Raw genomic sequence first — 21,453 nt, forward strand, 5'->3', positions numbered from 1 at the left:
ATAGTTATGCCAGGTTTGGTCAAAATCGATTACGTGGTTCGCAATTCTACTTCTTTCAGCTAAAGGTCACATGACCTTTGACCCTTTGAACCCAAAATATAATAATTTCGGTTATCTTTGCATCATAATACACCTTTGTACCAAGTTTGGCAACAAAATATCCCTTCAATGTCTCACACGTTATCACCCTAACAAAATAGATCACAGACGGAACACCCAAAAACATAATGCCTTCGGCAGCAGAGGCCTCAAAACCTCAAAAAAAATAAAAAATAAACCCAGGATAAGGCCGAAAAAAATATATTGCTGGTCTCTGGTCAGACCAAAGTTCCAGAATTGATGCGGCGATGCGGTTTTTTTTTTTCGGTTTTTTTTGAAAAGCATGGATTATACATATAAAGGTGTTGTTTTTGTGTCCTCATGCCTTCCGGTCCTCCTCATCTGCCGTGGCGCCGTCCAGAGAGAAATTAAAGACAGCCAATAATAATAATAATAATAATAATAATAATAATAATAATAGAGTCTTATATAGCCCCATCAAGCAGTTAACGACCCTCGTGGCGCTTTACATTATCATGCGAACGCACACACACCGCACACACATACGCAAACATGCACACACACACAGACACACCTTCACTCTTGTCCTATTCCTCTCCCTCCCCATTCAAAACCCACAAATGTGTACTCTCCCATCCTCCTCCCCCTTCCTCCCCCGCACACGTACACAGACATACCCTCGATCTCCGTCCCACCTCAAACCAAAGGGAAAACAGGACTTAGACTTTGAAAGACTTGTGAAACAGATAGGTTTTGAGGGAGGTTTTAAAGGCAGGAAGAGAGTCAACATGTCGAACAGAGGAAGGCAAGTCATTCCAGAGCAGAGGTGCAGCAAAGGAAAAGGATTTCTCGCCAAATGACTTGGTGCTGGTGCGCAGCGGCTCTAAGGTCATCGAGTCGTCGCTTGAATGAAGCCGTCGCCGAGGTACATAGAGAGTGAGCAAATCGGAGAGATAGTGAGGTCCCGTTCCACACAATGATTTATAACATAGTGTGCAAATTTTGTATTGCACACGAGCAGAGACAGGCAGCCAGTGTAAAGATTCGAAAGGCCTACCAGTCCAATAGGACTGGTGGGCCTTTTTGTAAATAATGAACACAAGCTTAAGTTATTTTAAAATGTATTTATTCTGAAAATCATTAAGTTCTTCAAGCATATTATAGACTGCCATTTCGTTCTCGAGATCGCCTCGCCGTACCGTCAAACATTCCAATGCGTCGATCGCGTCAACACTGCGCATGCGCAAGTGGTCTAACAGGCCGATGGTCTCCCACGATCTCTTCTCAGTCCACCAGATTATCACAGACACTTACAACTTCATGAAAAATGGGATAGGATCCAGGCCTAACTAACGAGACCACCCACAGCTCTCTAGGCCTTCTGGTTGCTTCACAAAAACCCGACAAAGAACGTCTTCGTTTCAATAAATGACGATATCCAGCCGATTGGATTCATGACGGCACAGCACTCAAAACTACTCATATCTTTGGAACAGCTGGTTGGATTTGGACAAACCAAAAGTAATTTTGTAGGGGAGAACCGTGCGCGAACGTCGATACCAATGGCGACCCTCACAGGCCCGTATTTCCCGAGATAGCGTCCCGGCCCGGCAACAACAGGCGCACGCTGTTGTAGGTACCGTTGGAAATTTGAAAAAAAAAAAAAATTGTTGACGCGCAGGGCCAAAATCAATGCGCGCGCTGACCAGAGACCGGAAATATTTTTTTTCCCGCCTTCGCATAAATATGCCCACGGCCTCATGCAACCACTCAAATGTCCTGAAGGTTTCGAGAAATATGTTGGAAAAGTATCAGCGCTACGGCTCACCAGTCTTTCCTGCCTCTTCACGACATCAGCTGCAGCCTGCATGTAACGAGACGATACCCTCTTTCCTACAACACAAGTACGTCATCAACATCGACATCGACATCAAGGATCAAGTGGGGAAATTGATATTCATCACCACAACACCATAAGTAGCATTCCCACTCAGCTCAGTGGAGCTTATCGGAAGTCCTATTGTTTACATTGCAGTATTCGAGCAATCTCTACACAGGAAACAAAGAAAGAGCGAAACATCACAGGGGAGGATGAAATCAATTTCATGAACGATTCAGGTTTATGAAGAAAAACGATGAAGCAAATGTTAATTCTCCCAGCCCACACTTTTTTTTTTCCACAATCACCTTTTCTGACAGACTTTGATCCCTTTTCAGGACCTGCTTGGTCACCAGTTTTGCTGCAAAAAACAATTAACATTAGCACAATTAAGAACGAGTAATCATGACGTGCCAAGTGTAATGAACAGATCATTTAAACACCATCTGTAGCTGTAACATTCTTGGGGAAAATGCCAGGGGCATAGAAAAGGCCCCTTTATATACAGTGCATTCAGAAAGTATTCAGACCCCTTCACTTTACACACATTTTGTTATGTTGCAGCCTTATGCTGAAATCGTTTAAATTCATTTTTTTTCCCTCTTCAAAGAGAGCAAAGAAAAAATAGGATTTTAGAAAGTTTTGCAAATTTATTAAAAAGAAAAAACGGAAATATCACATTTACATAAGTATTCATACCCTTTGCTATGACACTTGAAATTTAGCTCAGGTGCCTCCCATTTCTCTTGATCATCTTTGAGATGTTTCTACACCTTGATTGGAGTCCACCTGTGGTAAATTCAATTGATTGGACATGATTTGGAAAGGCACACACCTGTCTATATAAGGTCTCACAGCTGACAATGCATATCAGAGCAAAAACCAAGCCATGAGGTCGCAGGAACTGCCTGCAGAGCTCAGAGACAGGATTGTGTCGAGGCACAGATTTGGAGAAGCCTACAAAAAAATCTCTGCTGCATTGAAGGTTCCCAAGAGCACAGTGGCCTCCATAATTCTTAAATGGAAGAAGTTTGGAACAACCAGGACTTTTCCTAGAGCTGGCCGCCCGGCCAAACTGAGCAATCGGGGGAGAAGGGTCTTGGTAAGAGAGGTGACCAAGAACCCGATGGTCACTCTGGTTGAGCTCCAGAGATCCTGTGTGGAGGTGGGAGAACCTTCCAGAACGACAACCATCACTGCAACACTCCACCGATCTGGGCTTTATGGCAGAGTGGCCATCCTGTTAGCCCTTCCAGGTATACATCAAGTTAAATCTGTGACAAGTTAGATTTGCAACATCCCTTCCTGTCAATGTATTAGCTCTTCTTTGCTTCCAAGTTACATGGAAAGGAAATGAAATGGAGACAGGTGCAAGGATTGGGGAAAACTTTAGGACAAACCTGGTTGCTTCTTCCTTTTCCTTTCTTGGTTTTCTGTCCAAGTCAACACCTGGGGCAGTATTTTCTCGAGCATCTGCAATCGGAAGCAAATTGGCGAAGGAGATTGGTTATTACAGCAATGTCGACACAGGAAACAAAGAAAGTGAAATATCACGGGGGAGGATGCAATCCATTTCATGAACGATTCAGATTCATGAAGATAAACGATGAAGCGAATGTTAATGTCTCCTCCCAGCCCACCCTATTTTCCACAATCACCTTTTCTGATGGACTTTGATCCCTTTTCAGGACCTGCTTGGTCAACAGTTTTGCTGTGAAAAAACAATTAACGATATCACAATTAAGGAGGAGCAATCATGACGTGTCAAATGAAACGAGCAGTTAATTTCAGCACCATCTGTAGCTGTAATAAGAGTTTCACTTTCTATCGATTTGACAAAGGGATGCATTGAAAGTGAAAAATAGTCGAATACGCAAGCTTTTCCAATATTAACATCGTTATACCTAGTACAGTACACATATTCGTATTCTGGTGCCCGGAGGCAGGTTGAGTACTGCTGAAGCAGCTGCCTGGGCAAGAGATGCACTGGGTGGTTTCCCATTGTCTTTCCAGAAATAGTTAGGCAGGAATTTGCCATTTGTTCCGGGTGCCGGCGACAGCTCACCTACTCTTCATGGAGGACACCGTGGCATCTTTAGCGTCCACAAACTAATGCCGGCTAACAGGACATAAAGTTTAACGTCCATCTGAGGGACAGCACACACTGACGATTCACCTTGCCTGTGAAACACCAGAATGGCAGTTAACAGCTGGTTCGGGATTCAAACCCAGGCTAGACATAGAGGAGAGTGCGTGTTCCTTTCAGCCATCCCGTTAGCTCTTCCAGGTATACGTCAAGTTAAATCTGTGACAAGTTGGATTTGCAACATCCCTTCCTGTCAATGTATTAACTCTTCTTTGCTTCCAAGTCACATGGAAAGGAAATGAAATGGAGCCAGGTGCAAGGATGGGGGCAAACCTTAGGACAAACCTGGTTGCTCCTTCCTTTTCCTTTCTTGGTTTTCTGTCCAAGTCAACATCTGGCGCAGGAGAACTATTTTCTCGAGCATCTGCAATGGGAAGCGGAAGAGGAAGAGGAAGCAAATAGGCGAGGGTGATTCGTTCAAGGAAACAAATATCTCAATCACTTGACCAACTGTAAACCACGACACAAATGAAAAAAAGTGTCACAGGAAAGAAACTAGAATAACACTCTTCGATGTCACGACGTCGACCGATATACCACAGCCCACATTATTACATCATTACACATACTTGTACGAACTTTGCTTTAAATCCCTTCAGCTGTTCACAAGTTATCACATTTTTACCTGACATGACTTCTGACCTTTGACCTCAGGACACCAAAATCTAATCAGTTAATCTTTACATCATTATACATATCTGTACCAAGTTTAAATTAGATCCCTTTAGCCATTCTAAAGTTATGGACTTTGACCTCTTCATCCCAAAATTTTATCAGTTAATCTTTACATCATTATACATACGTGTACCAAGTTTGAATTGGATCACTTCAGCCACTATAAAGTTTACAGACCTATTACAGACTTTCACGTGTGACCCCACAGTCCAATGAGTTAATCTTTACAACATTATAATTATATACCTGTACCAAGTTTGAATTAGATCACTTCAGCTGTTCTCAAGTTATGGATCTATTATGACTTTGACCTTTGAACTTTGCCCCCAAAATCGAATCAGTTAATTATTACATTATTATACATACATGTACAAAGTTTGAATGAGATCACTTCAGGCGTTCTCATTATAGACCCATTACAGACTTTGACCTCTAGGTCCAAAATACTAAACAGTTCATCTTTTCATCATTCTACATAAGTGTACCAAATTTGGTCAGAATCCCATCACTGGTTCACAAGTTATCGCGGTAACAGGATTTTTACCTAACATGACCTATGACCTCGTGACCCCAACATCTAATCAGTTCATCTTTACCTCATTATACATACCTGCACGAAGTTTGACTAAGATCCCTTCAGCTGTTCTCAAGTTATCGCGGTAACGAAAACCTATCACGGTTGGACGGACGGACGGACAGTCCGTCATCTTGTGCGCCTGCAACCCCCGCTACCGCACCCTCATTGCTCTCCTCCTCCAATTCCTCCCTGGAGTCCTGGATTGCCTCTAACTCCTCTTCTACCTCCCCTACCGGCATCCGATCGCCTTGATCATCCATGGCACGATGTAATTTCGTTGTTAATATAAATTTCGGCCGCTCCAAATTTTGACCAAATTTTTTCGATGGATTAAAAATTTGGTTCGGGTCCAAATCCCACTCCTCGACCCCAATTGTTACGGATCTCAGAGACGGCACTCCCCTTAGCAAGGGGGGGTTAATCCCCTTGGCCTGTTAAGCCGGCCGTCTCTGGTCCTGGTACTCGTAACGCTCTTTTGCGGGGTGGGATTGATCAGGGTTATTGGTCCAGGTGTGCTCCCGAATACCTTTACCAATCCCTCCGCAAAACAGGGAGACAAGTACCGCTCGAACCACGGACAAGATGGTATTTGCCGAGCGGTTTAGCAATCCGCGGTTCGAGCCGTTATCAAGAGACCGGAAAACATAATGCCTCTGGCGACATCGTCGAGGAGGTATAAAAACAGACCATACAATTACTTTTACCTAACACTGGTTAGAGTTGGGCAGATCCATATATTTCAGGAATAGATATGCAACAATCACCCTGGCCGATCCCACAAGAGGGTAGGAATAATCTGAGCAACAAAAGGTAGCAGTAATAATAATAACTAGAACTGCCACTTTAAAACTGCTGGCAGTGATGACCGGTTTACTCGCACCCACTTTTGATGCAACCCCACTGTTGATACAACCCCACTTTTGATACAACCCCACTTGTGATACAACCCCACTTTCATTGGACATGCTTTGACACAACCCCCTTGGATACAACCCCGACACACACACACACACACACACACACACACACACACACACACACACACACACACACACACACACACACACACACACACACACACACACACACACACACTCCCCCCCTACCCCCTCCCACACACACACACCCACACCCCTCCCCCCACACACACACACACACATCCCCCCTACACACACACACACACACACACATGCACACAAACAACACACACACAAACACATCCCCCCTACCCCCACCCACATCCCCGCTACCCCCACCCACACCCCTCCCCCCAAACACACACACACACACACCAACCCCCCCCCCCCACCTACACACACACATCCCTCCACCCCCACACACACACACACACACACATCCCCCCTACACACACACACACACCTCACCCCCAACACACACACACACATATCCACACACACACACAAACACGCGCACACCACTCCCCCCACACGGTCACACATATCCAGACAAACGCACATCCCCCTCCCCCCACCCCCCAAGACACATCCCCCACACAATCCCCCGACACACAACCCCACCCCCCCACCCCCCACACACACACATCCACACACACACACACACATCCCCACACACACATTTCCCCTACCCCCCACCCACATACACACACACACACACACACACACACACACACACACACACATATCCCCCCCACCCCTAACACACACATGCACACATCCCCCCCACCCCCACCACACACACACACACACACACACACACACACACACACACACACACACACATATCCCCCACCCCTAACACACACACAAACACATGCACACATCCCACAACCCCCCCCCAACCCTAACACACATGCACACACACAAACACCTCCACACCCCTCCCCCCACACGAACACCCCTCCACACATACACCCCTCCACACACACAGATATCCACCCGCCCCCCTCACACCCACACACACACACACATACACACACACGCACATCCACACATCCACGCACACATCTCCCCACCCCACTCCCAACACACACACACACACACACACACACACACACACACACACACACCCCTCCACACATACACACACACACACACACACATCCATCCCCCCCTCCTCCACATGCACACCCCAACCCCTCCACACACACACACATATCCACCCCCCCCCCCCACACACACACACACACACACACACACACACACACACACACACACACACACACACACACACACACACACACACACACACACACACACACACACACACACACCCCTCCCCCCCCCCCCCCCCACACCCACACACACATCCACACATGTCAATCCATGCACTGATTGCAGAAAAAGCCATTTTAAAAAGAAAATTAACCTGAAATTGCAGACAGAATTATTTATTTTATCTGAGAAGCTAAACGCTTCTTCTTCTTCTTCTTCAGGCGCTCATAACTTTGAGTGAAATACGATCGAGTTAAAAATAGTCAGAATTGGAGCAAATCTGTTTCATTCGTTTGTTTATATGCCTCACCTATTGATAATTCTGCAATTGGAATTTCATTTGTTGTTGAAATGACCGCGGGAGATCGCGTTATCGTGAGCACGTTCTGGCAGGGACAAATTGGTGTGTTTCTTCTTCTTTCAACCATAAAGACTTATAGCTTCGAGACCGTACATCCAATCATCTTGAAATTTTGCACACTTGTTACTCTTCATGACTCCTACTACAGTATGAAGTGTCACGTCGATCAATAAAGCGATTCAAGAGATATCCATTAAAAAAAAATATTTTCGTTTAATTAACGATATCTGCCAAACCACGTGACCTATCGCAAATTCTAAAATGACATTTTAGTAGACTGACATGCTGAACAGATCTGTGAATTTTCTCCTCGATTGGATTAAAAATGAGGGAGGAGCTAGGTTTTAAAGGTTCATGCTTAAAAACGTCATAACTCTGAAACCATGTGTCGGATGATGTCGTGCTCACTGACTTTTTTGTTCGTCATGGGTATGCGATTCTGCCTGCCAAGTTTGGGCTCGATCCGTTCAGCCATTGCAGAGAAAAAGGGGTTTTCGTGTTTTCACGAAAAACAAGATGGCGGCCGAACCACGTGACCTGCGACGTCATAATTACCATTAAAATATTCTACGGAGCGAGTCCCTCCTGTGGTGAAAATTTTATCTCAATCGGCCCTATTATTGCAGAGAAAATGTTTTTTAAAGGAAATTAAAACTGAAAATGGCAAAAGCACTGGGAGATGTTGCCTGGCAGGACAAAATGGTATGTTTCTTCTTCTTTCAACAATAAAGACTTATAGCTTCGCGACCGTACATCCAATCATCTTGAAATTTTGCACACTTGTTCCGCTTGATGAGAGCTACATTCCATTAAAAATTCAAGTCGATCCATGCAGTGGTTCAAGAGTTACAAGCTTTTTAAAATTTAACTTCCATTATTTATTGCGGCCAAACCATGTGACTTAAAAAAACGTCTCAAGTAACGATTAAACATCCCCCCATGAGGAACATTTGTGTAAAGTTTCCACTCGATACCTCCACAAATTATGGAGGCGATTCCATTTCTAGTTTGAGATTTGAAAACGTCATAACTCTGAAACCACGTGTCGGATGACGTCGTGCTCGCTGACTTTTTTGTTTGTCATGGGTATCCGAATACGCATGCCAAGTTTGGGCTCGATCCATTCAGCCGTTGCGGAGAAAAAGGGTTTTTTGTGTTTTTTCACGGAAAACAAGATGGTGGCCGAACCATGTGACGTATGACTTCGAATCTTTCGCATTCTGAGTTTTTTTTAACTAAGCATCTGGGGGAAAAATCTCTTTTTCGGGGGAGAAAAACTGTGTTTGACGAATTCTAACCTCTTAACGTTAGCATTTTTGATATACTCAATACACATGTTTTTTGTTCCCATTGCAGAGTTCTTTAGAATGAGCCATTCCTCAAATTTTTCCATTGAGCCGTTTCGGAGATACAGAGGGGCAAAGTTGAAGGTGTTTTACAAGATGGCGCCCATACCACGTGACCTATGACGTCATCATTAGCATTAAAAAATTCTACGAGCCTAGCCGATCATTTGATGAAAATTTCCTGTCAATCCGACCAGCGGTTGCTGAGAAACTTAATTATGAAGTTTTCGGAGGTGCAAAATAGCGTGGAAGAATAATAATAAGAAAAACTCTAGCAGTAATAAATAGGTTACTCTCCATTTCATGGAGAGTAAACCTAATAATTCATTTATTTTGTATAGCGCTTTTCATGAAGCCCAAAGGCGCTTTGACAGAGTGCAAAACATAATGCATAACAAAACATGAAAACAACAATTGCAAAAAGACAAGAATCAATAGGGAAATATTCAAAGCAAAAGGAGGGAGAAGGAGAAGAGATAGTCAGGGGTTAAATGCTGTGGGTTGAATGTTGAATGCAGTGCTGAACAGGTGGGTCTTGAGTGATGTTTTGAATGTGGTGAGTGAGGAGGAGTCTCTGATGGTGTGAGGTAGTGAGTTCCAGAGGGTGGGAGCAGCGATGGAGAAGGCCCTGTCCCCCCAGGATCTGAATTTGGTCCGGATGGAGGGGGGTCAGGAGGTTGGTACCAGCAGAGCGGAGGTTGCGGGTGGGAGTGTGTCTGGAGAGGAGGTCAGCCAGGTAGGATGGGGCCAGGTTATGGAGGGCTTTGTAGGTCAAGAGGAGGATTTTGTACTGGATTCTCTGGGAGATGGGGAGCCAGTGAAGCTTGTAAAGGACGGGGGTGATGTGGTCACGGGTCCGGGAATGGGTGAGTAGACGGGCAGCGGAGTTCTGAATGTATTGGAGTTTATTGGTGATTGTTGAGGGTCTATTGCAAACAGCAACAGTAGATAATGATCTATTGCAAAACAGCGACTCCATTGCTCACCATCAGATCCATTGGACGAGCCTGTGGTCTCAGTCTGGTTTGACACTGAAATCACAAATAAAACCAACAGATGAATCAAATAATATGGCAAAGTATGATGTCACAAACTAACTGAACACAAATCCCATTAAGCATTATAGTGTGTGTGCGGTTGTGGCTTGAAATTGAATGTTAATCAGCCCAGAGTAAGTGCAATACTGGAACGTTTTTTATTTTAACCTCGAATTGCGAATGCTTCCACAAAAATGGATAAATCTGATCAGGGAAGGCCCAAAAGCAATAACCCTAACGCTAACGTTTAAACTTGGGGGTGGGGGGGGGGAGGAATGTTAAACTTGAGAGTGCTCAGTTAAGGGCACCAACTGCACATCAGATTTGGGTACAAGGGAGTCCGATCGCACAAAGGGACAAGTTTAATGTCATGCCATTCCTATGCATGACTGCGTGGTGTGCACGAAGCGTCTATTTAATACGTACTGAAATTCACCGGAACCGCTATTTTCTTTCCGTTAAACTAATTTACCTTCGATATACTGCAGTGTGTTGAGCTTGTGTTGTTGGTCAATCAGACAAACTACCAAACCGTTCCCCCGACTACAAACTACCAAACCGTTATCCCGACTACAAACTACCTAAATAATTCGTAATGTCAGCAGTTTTTTTTTGTTTGTTTTTTCTGAAAAAATAAAAATTCACGCATGCACCTTTCACCAATAGATACACACATGTAGTATAGTTATCCTCACACTTTTTGAAAAGAAATAAATGGCTGGATATTGTAAACCCTGTCCGTCCATCCGTCTGCCTGTCTGTCTGTCTGTCGATCCATCATGCTATCTCTCCCTACACAGCTGTGCAGAAATTCAAACTTGGTAGTTTATGATCACCACATGGCAGGAAGGTGCGAGAGCAGCATCATCTATTTTTGACCCTGCCCCATAGAGGGGGGGGGGGGGGGGGGTCAAATGTCAAAAAATGCAATTACGGGCACATTTTAAAATGAAACTTTGTTCAGACAATCAACAACCAGATGCATGGAATATGTAAAGATCTATTGATTTAATCCCCAGGTTCATGCCCTGGACCTGGGGGTCACAAAAGTTAAAATAGAAAAGTTTTTAACTCAAAATTTGATATTGGGTCATTCCTCATGGAAAATTTTGCCATCTTTCAACGTTGCATTCAGTGGGAGCGTAGGGATTTGCGATGGCGTGCCACCGACTTTGCTCAAGTTTCTCTTGCAGCCCCGGAATGAAAAAAAAAAAGAAAAAAAAAAAGTAGAACTGCCACTTTATAACTGCTGGCAGTGATGACCGGTTTCCTCCACCTTCCTCTTTCATACAACTCCCACTTCCATCGCCCCTCCCCCCTTCTCCCAAACATGATTAATAGTAAATACCATAATTTTAAACTTACCTTATGCAGCGAGACAAGCCCCAGGTACGACCTCCCCATCAGTTAAGAAGCACTAAGGTTTGGGTAGAATGCTCCATCGATGAACCTTCGGCCTTTCACGGGCCCACATCGTCGGGGGATTTTGCAGTACGGACTGCAACATATCAACTTTTTCGGCAAGTTGATCAGGAAGTTGTCCAAATCTTTCGTTGCGCAGAGGTACACCCCTTTCTCACAGGTATGTTTGCAAGTATTTTTTGGCTTATTCAAAGTTTTTTTTGGCGTTTCATTCAACAATCCTTCCTTATGGGGCACACATTAAAAACGTCCGGTCATCCAGGCCTGCACGTGTGCGCCATTTTGAAAGTGCTGTGTTGGAGTGGGGCAATTGCCCATTTGTGCTGGATCCTTGCTCATGTCGGAATAGGAGACAATGACGTATGTGACCAAGTAGTTGGGAAAGCCCTTAACCGGGATTGAAAAATCCAAACAGCTCTGGGGCCATCAGACCTTTCGTACCATGCCGACGCCATATGTAGAGCGTTGGTGCTGCAGAAGCAGTTACTGAGCTACAATCTTGGACGAGTCACCACTCCGACTCAGGAAGTCAAGGCAGGAATTGGTCATTTGTTCACGGTGTCGACGATAGTTCGCCTACTCTTCGTGAAGGACACCGTGGGATCTTTAACGTCCACCAACTAATGCTGGCATCCAGCTTAAAGTCCATTTGAGGCACGGCACACACATCAAGAACCACACTGCTTGTGAAACACCAGGAAGACAGTTTACAGTTGGGTAGAGATCTGAAACCCAGGCTCAGAGATGTGTGTGTGCACCTGGTACCTCAAGACCATCCTGCCAGCCCTTTGCATAACTAGAGAACTGATGTATAAACAACGGCAAACTCAGTGGGATCATCTGGTATGGTATTCACTCATTCATGGATTCCAGGTCAAATTCACTAAACCTTCCCACAAAGATCAGGTCATGTTATGTGGTAGTGTGAGACCAAGACGCTGTACTCTAAATTCCTATTTATGTAGGATGGTATGTCACCCTACCGGGACAGGTGGACGGTGTTGGCTACCTGAAGATTTAGAGAGTACTTGTGCTGCCTCTGCCCTGCATGGGGCATCCATATGGGGGCATCTGGAGCGGGGCTTTCGCTCTGTCAGACCAATCGGGATTGGCTGGCAAACTCTGCCAGATGTTATACACCAATTGGACCACAGGCCCTCTGGACTCTGCAAATCCGTGATTACATTTGTGAGAGAAACAGAGGGAAGTGCAGTTTCGGAGGCGTTGGCATTCTACCTACTGACGAGTTGTTTTCGGTGTGTGGCGCATGTATATGGAGCCTCATAGTCATGGCGATGAAGACGTTATTGAATACAAAGAAGAAGAGTGCCCTCCACGAAGCCACGTGACAAATAACATCCCTCCAACCTTTAGTGGTAAATTGCGTGTACAGTACAATATTCATTAACGAAGCTCAAACGCACCTTCGGACACCAAGGTAAATGCGGCCAGTTTGTACAAGTTAATAAACAATAATATAACATCCCAGTCCTGCCTACAAATCGAAATTCCAAAACAAATCCTTCCTTTCAGCGATTTGATGGACAGTCAAATTACTGAGTTAAGCAAAAAGTCAAAAAACAACAACAACCAGGCTAAATGCACGGCTCGTCATATTAATCATATAATTAAGGTAACAGCGAACGCGGGTCGATAAACACCTCACGATGACACATTTATACGTCGGTTCGAACTCACTTTCCCGCCAAGCCTGCCTGGTTGTGGACCCTCATGCAAGACCGCCTGGTTGTGGAACCGCATTCATCGTCCTTTTACAATTTTCGATGATTTTAGGGGTTTTTTGTGCGGCCGAAATTTTCAGAAGAAAAATCTAAATAGAATCGAAAAACGAAACAAGAACGAAACATTGAGTTTTCATCAGCAATGACAATATATTTATATTTAACGATCCACAATTCAGAGCGAAAGCTACTGCCGCATAACATATCGCCATGGCGAATTACATTGCACAAGTAATGAGAGCATTGATTAATCATCGGATCAGTATTAAATAACTTTGCCTTCAAATGAAAACAACAATAGAGGTTTATAATATTATTAATGTCCAGCAGAATATATGAAAACTGCGCTGCAGCGGTCAAACAGCGGTCAAACAGATGTTTCGTGCAACATCCTTTCACTCACTCACCGCAGGCAGGTAGGTGGTCTTTCTGTCTTCTACCGACTCCTCTCCGGCCTTGCACCCCCAGCTCTCTCTGTGCTCTGTCCCCCAAATATTCCTACAGGTCGCACAAGATCTGCCAGCAACCCTCTGATGGTTAAACTGCCGAAATCTCGGCTCTCTGCTCACCTTCACTCTTTCATTCCTCTTTTCTCCCGCCTCTGGAACAAACTCCCTCACTCCCTTCAATCCCACTCCTCCCTCCAGGTCTTTAAAACAGCTGTTCACCACCATCTCTTATCTTCCCCCATCCAAAACCTTGATCTTTTCTACCCCCGCTAATTCACCCCAGATCCACCTTGTTTGAAATTCCAACTTCTTTCCTGGAAGTCCTGGCAGTGTCCATATGTTTTATACCTCTCCCACCGCCCCCTTCCCACGCCCCCCCCCCCCCCAAAGCCCTCGCCCTCTCTCAGATCTCTCGATGTCTCCATGTCTCTCGGTCCCTGCTCTCAAATGTTGTGTTTGTGTCCTTCCCCCTCTCTCCCCATCTTGTCTACCGCTCCCTATGTTATATGTTTTATGTGTCGGTTTGTCTTTCTGTGTGATTAATGTTCGCTCTTTCACGAGCCTCGACCTTGTATACAAAAAAAAAAAAAAAAAAAAAAAAAAAAAAAACGGAGCTACATCGATTTATTACGTAAGCATATTTAAATGGCGCGGTTTTCACTTCACGATACGTCACATGGGTGTACGGGATAGTCGATATTCCTTCATCGTCCAGGAGCCAGTTTTCAAGAGAGGCCTAGAGAATGTATGAGTTTCGTGCAACACCCTCTACACAGTTGGTTTGTCATTTCAGGGTGCTTGGGATACATCTGTAGAACAAATCCAGCCCTGATGTACAGTTAAATTGTGGCAGCAACAATAAATGGCAGCCACTTTTCTATTATTTAATGGGGGTAGCGTAAAGCTCGAAATTGACGATTTTATTTTTGTTTTTTCAGCTCTTCCAATAGAGAAGATTCCAATAGGGATTCTTATATTCCAATATTCCAATATTCTCTTGGATATTGAATTCCAATATTGGATTTGGAGAATATTGAATATTATATTGGAGAATATTGGAGAATAATAATAATAGTATATTGAATAATAATATATAATAATATATTGTAATAATATATTAATATATTATTAATAATAATATATTGGAGAATAATAATATATTATTATTATTGGATTAATAATAATAATATAATAATAATAATAGTATATTGGAATAATAATAATATATTGGATATTGGAGAATAATAATAATAATAATAATATATTGAATAATAATTGGAGAATAATAATAATAATATATTGAATAATAATATATAATAATATATTGTAATAATATATTAATATATTATTAATAATAATATATTGGAGAATAATATATTATTATTATTATTGGATTAATAATAATAATATAATAATAATAATAGTATATTGGAATAATAATAATATATTGGATATTGGAGAATAATAATAATAATAATAATAATAATAATATATTGAATAATAATTGGAGAATAATAATAATAATATATTGAATAATAATATATAATAATATATTGTAATAATATATTTATATATTATTAATAATAATATATTGGAGAATAATAATATATTATTATTATTGGATTAATAATAATAATATAATAATAATAATAGTATATTGGAATAATAATAATATATTGGATATTGGAGAATAATAATAATAATAATAATAATAATAATAATAATATAATAATAATAATATATTGGAGAATATTGGATTCCAATATTCTCTTCCAATAGGGATTCTTCAACATTATAATTAAAAGGATAATGGGAAGTATGAGGGGATTTTCGTTATGCTGTTCAAGTATGATTAAAAATATATATATATTATTATACCTTTTATTATCCCCAAAACACACAAAATCGCTGAAATATGTAGTTTTTGCTTTTCGACTGTAATTATGCAATATCATCTTTATGTTGTTCAAATGCGGTTATGGTTGTAATATGATATATCTTCATGATCTTTTCAAGAAACAAAATTGGACAATCCTTAAGTAAAGTCAGAAAAATATAGATTTCATTTCCCCTTAAATCATCAACCCCACTCCTGTTATGACCAAAAGTCCACAAGTAATCTCAGCAAAAATATCTCACCAGGTCAAATCTGGCTGCGTATCATAACCATTCATATATATATCATATATATATATATATATTCATATATATCATACCCATATCTGCGTATCATAATCTGGCTGTTATGACCATTCACTGAACATTACAATGTTAACATATAACTGTTATTTGTTGTATTATTAAAATAAACACATATTTTGCAACTGAATCATCCTCCAAGTGGTATAAAATCACGAAAATGTCATTAATCTTCCTCATCATCATCTTCTGAGTCGCTTGTGGTAGGTTCTTTGTTTGGGTTTTTGCATTGTTCACCTCCCATGCGAGTGCAGGCTTCTGTGCATGGCATGTTATTGTCCTTGCAGGCACATACGTGGCTGCGTTGACATGCAGACACTTTACACTTGCACGCGGTCAGCTCAACTAGTCCAACTGGAGCAGGATCTTTGGTCATGAGGGTGGGCTGGAGAGTTCCATCTTCGATGTTCCATCCATTACCATCTGGCTTTGGTAGTGCTTGGTTGGGGAGCAATGACTTCTTCCAGATGAATGACTGATGGTTAGCTCGATAAATGTGTTGCCTAATACTGTCAGATGTTGGTGGTCGGCATTCACTCTTCTGCCTTTTCTGGCAGAACATCCAATATCTGATTTCATCCGCCGTGTCCCCTGCTGCCTGAGCTGCTGCCTGAGCTGTTCATCACATCAATACTATTTCAACGCATAGACAACTGTGTAAAATGTTTTGATAGCAAAATATTTGGAAATTTCGGGAATTCCTCGAATTAGGCGATATTATTTTTGCATAATTATATGAACAGCTATGACATGCGAAATAGAAAACTATTTTATAACATACACATATAGATGTCTCATACTCATGAATGAAACTTTCACAACAAAATTGGATGTAGCTTGCCTGTAGGGGCTAAGAGAAAAAATAAATAAATGAAATCCGTCAAAATCTCAGATTTACGCCTCGGACACCACCCCCCTCATAGAAAAGTGGCTGCCATTTATTGTTGCTCCCACAATTAAACTGTACATCAGGGTTGGATTTGTTCTATAGATGTTCCCCCAATCACCTGGAAGTGACAAACCAACTGTGTAGTGGGTGTTGCACGAAACCATTGTGAGCAGATTCTGGCTCCTGGACTATCAGGTTTCCCGATCTTTACGAGGTTACAGAGCTGTGTTCCATTACCAACTAGATAGTTCATAGAACACGTTATCCCGCGTAGTGTTCATCTGTTCACTGCACTTCAAATATTAAGATTTTAAACATCGTTAAAAAATTGCGGAGTTTATCCATATTGAAGCAGTCTTATACACCACCCAATTTAACGTGTCCAAGTACTGCTAAACTGGAGGGCTTTCAAAGTGTATCGACGGTGACTTATGTTCTACAGTGTTCACGTATATAATTACATTTAAATAAAATACATATTGTAAAAGTCGTATAAATAAATTAATTCTGGAATTTACCGCCGTTGAGGCAGAGTCTATTACATCACCCTATTAAGTTAGATTAGTTCTTCGTGCTGTTGTTTGTTTCCTTTATAACGTCCTTAAAAACAGTAAGTTTCCTGTTTGTAATGATTTTCAATTTTGTTTAACTGCCAGACAGACAGAGTAAAATATTATCTCAATCCTCTCTGCACATGTGCGATCAGGACAAATTTAGAGACAAAATACTGTTAAATGGCAGGTTGGACACACGACAGACATATGATATGCGCGCACACACAAACACACACACACACGGGCATTGCAAAAGTATTGCATCCCCTTCAGGGTGAGACGAATTCAACAACATGGATGTATATCTAATGTTATGAGAAATTTGTGTTTGAATTCATGATTTGAGAAAGCTTGGCATTGCTTTAAGTGGATATGACACAGGGCTGGGTGGCTTTCAAAAATATTTCCAAGTTATTGCATTCTGATTCCCTGGTCAAATAAAGCAGCGGCCAAACCTAGAATCAAATTAAAAACCGAAGACACCACAATCAAGGGGAGCGCCCAACAGGAGAGGCTCAGGTCCAACATCGAGCACTAGGTATAAAGTACCTACTCCAGGGGCCGTGTAAGGCATCACATGACACAACTTCCAGATGTTGAAAGCAAACGTCGTTTTCATCATTGTCCGAATCCGAAATACAGACAATTATTCGATGACGGAAAAGGATTGCAGATACCACCAACCTCTATAACCTATAAATACCCTCGATGATGGAAACGCTGATCAACACTGAGGCTTTTTATTCCAAAATGCATATTTAAAAAAATATCTTGTGAAAGAACAAAAACAAACAAACAAGAAATATGTCATGCATTAGCACAATACTTGCAAAATGCCGAAATTTTTTTTGTTGACCTTTGACATGTTGACCTGAAAAATAATTGGTGGTTGAATTCAGTGAACTGATATGCAAATCCCCTTCAAATTTCAAATCAATCAAATGAAAATTGACCATTTTAGAAATTTGGCTTATGTTGTTGACCTTTTGTGGTGTGTACCCTGGTTAGAATAGGTACACCGTATCCCTGCGTGTCGTAAGAGGCGACTAAGAGGGTTGGCGTCAGGAAGGGCATCCGGCCATAAAAACATTGCCTCAAAAAGAGAACCATGACAATTACAACTACATATGGGCAGGGTACAGCCCGAAGTGGAGATCGGTTTCTGAGGTTTGGGACATGGAATGTAGGGGCAATGACAGGGAGATCAGGAGAAGTGGTGGAAGTATTGATCAGAAGAAGAGTGGACATATGTTGTGTGCAAGAGACGAGATGGAAGGGAAGTGGTGTGAGAATGGTGAAGGGTAGGCAGGGACAGAAATACAAGTTTGTGTGGCAAGGGTGCCCGGAGGGCGTGAATGGTGTTGGTGTCCTGTTTTCTGAGGAGTTTGTAGACAGTGTGGTGAGTGTGACTAGAGTGACTGATAGGTTGATGATGGTGAAAATGATGATTGGAAAGCTCTTGGTGAACGTCATCTCGGGATATGCTCCGCAGGTTGGTCGGAGCGATGAAGAGAAGGACAAGTTCTGGTGTGCGATAGAGAAGCTGATGGAAAACGTGAAAGATGAGGAAGTTGTTGTGGTCGGAGGAGACCTAAATGGACATGTGGGAAGGAGTATGGACGGTTTTGAGGGAGTTCATGGGGGTTACGGATATGGTGTGAGAAATGGAGAAGGTGAAAGGATTTTGGAGTTTGCTGATGGAGTTGATTTGTTGATTTGTAATACTCAGTTCCAGAAAGGGGATAATAAGCTTGTTACATACACGTCAGGTGGGTCGACGACAACTGTTGACTACCTGATAGTGCGTAGGCGAGATAGGGGGCACCTCCAGGACACAAAGGTGATCCCGGGGGAGGAGGCTGTTTCACAGCACCACTTGGTTGTCTGCGACATAAGGGTGAAACGTGCGAGGAGAGCTCGGCGGGTAAAGTACCAACCGAGAATGAAGGTGTGGAGGTTGAAAGAGGTGACAGTAAGGGAGGCATTAAAAGAGAGGCTGAGTAGGGTAGAGGATGATGTGGTTGAGCTTGAAATTGGTTGGATGTCAATGAAAGATAGTCTGTTGGGAGCCGTTGGTGAGGTATGTGGATGGACAAAAGGACCACCGAGGCACTCGGAAACATGGTGGTGGGATGATTGGAAAGAGGATTGATGAGAAGAGGAAGAAGTTCAAGGAGTGGCAGAAGGCGAAGGGTACGGGAGCAGAAAAAGCAGAGCATGAAAGTTATAAGGCAGCCAAGAAGGCTCCAAAGAAAGAGGTAGCAAAGGCGCAGGAGACATGGAGGAAAATGTTCGGAGAACGCTTGGATTCGGAAGAGGGTCAGAGAGCGGTATTCAGGATTGCAAAGCAGATAGCGAAAGAGAGGTGTGATGTGATGGGGGTGAGTTGCTTGAAGGATGAAGTGGGACAAATCGTTGTGGACCCAGATGGAATTAAAGGAAGATGGAAAAGATATATGGAAATGCTGTTGAATACAGAGAATGAATGGGATGGCAACATAGAGAGTAACCCAGTTTTAGGACCGGCAGAGAAGATAACTGAGAAGGAAGTTGAGGAAGCGATAAAAGCAATGAAGAGTAGAAAAGCGGGAGGGCCGACGGGAGTTGTGGGAGATATGTTGAAGGCAGCAGGAAGTTGGGGAGTGAAGAGAATGACAGAGATCTGTAATCTGGTGGTGAAAGAAGGTCGCATTCCAGTGGCTTGGGAACTGAGTACCCTCGCCCCTCTATTCAAGGGGAAAGGTGACCCTCTGGAGTGTGGCTCGTACCGAGCGATAAAGTTATTGGAGCATGGAATGAAGGTATTGGAAAGGTTGTTGGAGAGGAGGATAAGGAAGAAGGTGAAGATCGTCGAAATGCAGTTTGGATTTATGCCAGGAAGAGGAACGACAGACGCGCTCTTTATTGTGAGGCAGTTGCAGGAGAAGTACATGGAGAAAAGGAAGAAGTTGTTTCTTTGGTTTGTTGATCTGGAGAAAGCATTCGATAGGGTTCCACGCGAAGTATTGACATGGGCATTGAGGAAGTTAGAAGTGGAGGAATGGTTGATCAGAGTTGTGATGGCAATGTACAAAAGAGCACGCACAGCTGTAAGGACGAAGGACGGGAACAGTGGTGAGTTTGAGGTGAAGGTGGGAGTGCATCAGGGGTCGGTACTAAGTCCACTACTATTTGTAGCTGTGATGGAGGTGCTAGCTTAGACCGTAAAGGAGGGTTTACCGTGGGAGTTGTTGTATGCAGATGATCTGGTGTTGATTGCGGAAAGTATGGATGGACTGAAGGAAAAGATGAACAAGTGGAAGGAATGTATGGAGACAAAAGGTCTGAAGGTGAATATAGGAAAGACGAAGGTGATTGCAAGTGGTAAAGCATGTGGTGAGGTGGAAAGAACTGGGAAGTGGCCATGTGCTGTGTGCAGGAAGGGTGTCGGAGTGAACTCCATTCAATGTACAATGTGCGCCGAGTGGGTTCATCAAAAATGTAGTGGTCTGAGAGGGTCATTAACCAGTGTGGCAGCTACATTCAAATGTAAGGTGTGCGCAGAGGGAGCTGCAGATGGAGGAAATGTTGAGTTGGATCTTGGAGACCGCGTGAAGCTGGAAGGTGTGAAAACATTTTGCTTCCGAGGAGACATGCTGAATGGAGAAGGTGTATCAGACTCGGCAACGGTTGCTAGAGTGAGATGTGCATGGAAGAAGTTTCGGGAACTGAGTGGTGTGCTGATGAGAAGGGGAGTGTCGTTGAAGCTGAAGGGAAAGGTGTATGCTGCATGGGTGAGAAGTGTTTTGATTTATGGGAGTGAGACATGGGTAATGAACGTAGAGCAGCAACGAAGGTTGGAAAGGGTGGAAATGTGAATGGTTCGACGGATGTGCGGAGTATCGTTGAGAGAGAGGAAGACAAATGATGAATTGCGAAAGATGAT

At 42.9% G+C, this 21,453-nt stretch overlaps 1 protein-coding gene across 6 annotated transcripts in view; it reads right to left on the minus strand.

Moving 5' to 3' along the window:
• LOC137439063 (uncharacterized) overlaps positions 1 to 13,503 on the minus strand; it is a 40,077-nt gene extending 26,574 nt beyond the window's left edge. For 2 of the 6 annotated variants that reach the window (XM_068134726.2, XM_078767734.1), the window contains exons 1-6: positions 13,394 to 13,503; positions 10,223 to 10,267; positions 4,371 to 4,449; positions 3,598 to 3,650; positions 3,340 to 3,412; positions 2,248 to 2,300 (exon numbers count right to left, since the gene is read on the minus strand). In XM_068134726.2, coding sequence (XP_067990827.2) covers positions 2,248 to 2,300; positions 3,340 to 3,412; positions 3,598 to 3,650; positions 4,371 to 4,449; positions 10,223 to 10,267; positions 13,394 to 13,456 — 366 coding nt within the window. In that variant the 5' untranslated portion in view covers positions 13,457 to 13,503. Of the gene's footprint in view, positions 1 to 1,888; positions 1,954 to 2,247; positions 2,301 to 3,339; positions 3,413 to 3,597; positions 3,651 to 4,358; positions 4,450 to 10,222; positions 10,268 to 13,393 lie in introns of those variants that run through there. The other 4 variants (XM_068134725.2, XM_068134723.2, XM_068134724.2 and 1 more) reach the window with 4 other exon arrangements.
• Positions 13,504 to 21,453: the final 7,950 nt, after the last annotated feature.

This window comes from Myxine glutinosa, chromosome 13 (genome assembly GCF_964187855.1).
Source record: "Myxine glutinosa chromosome 13, kmMyxGlut1.1, whole genome shotgun sequence".
Classification (NCBI taxonomy): Eukaryota; Metazoa; Chordata; class Myxini; order Myxiniformes; family Myxinidae; genus Myxine; species Myxine glutinosa.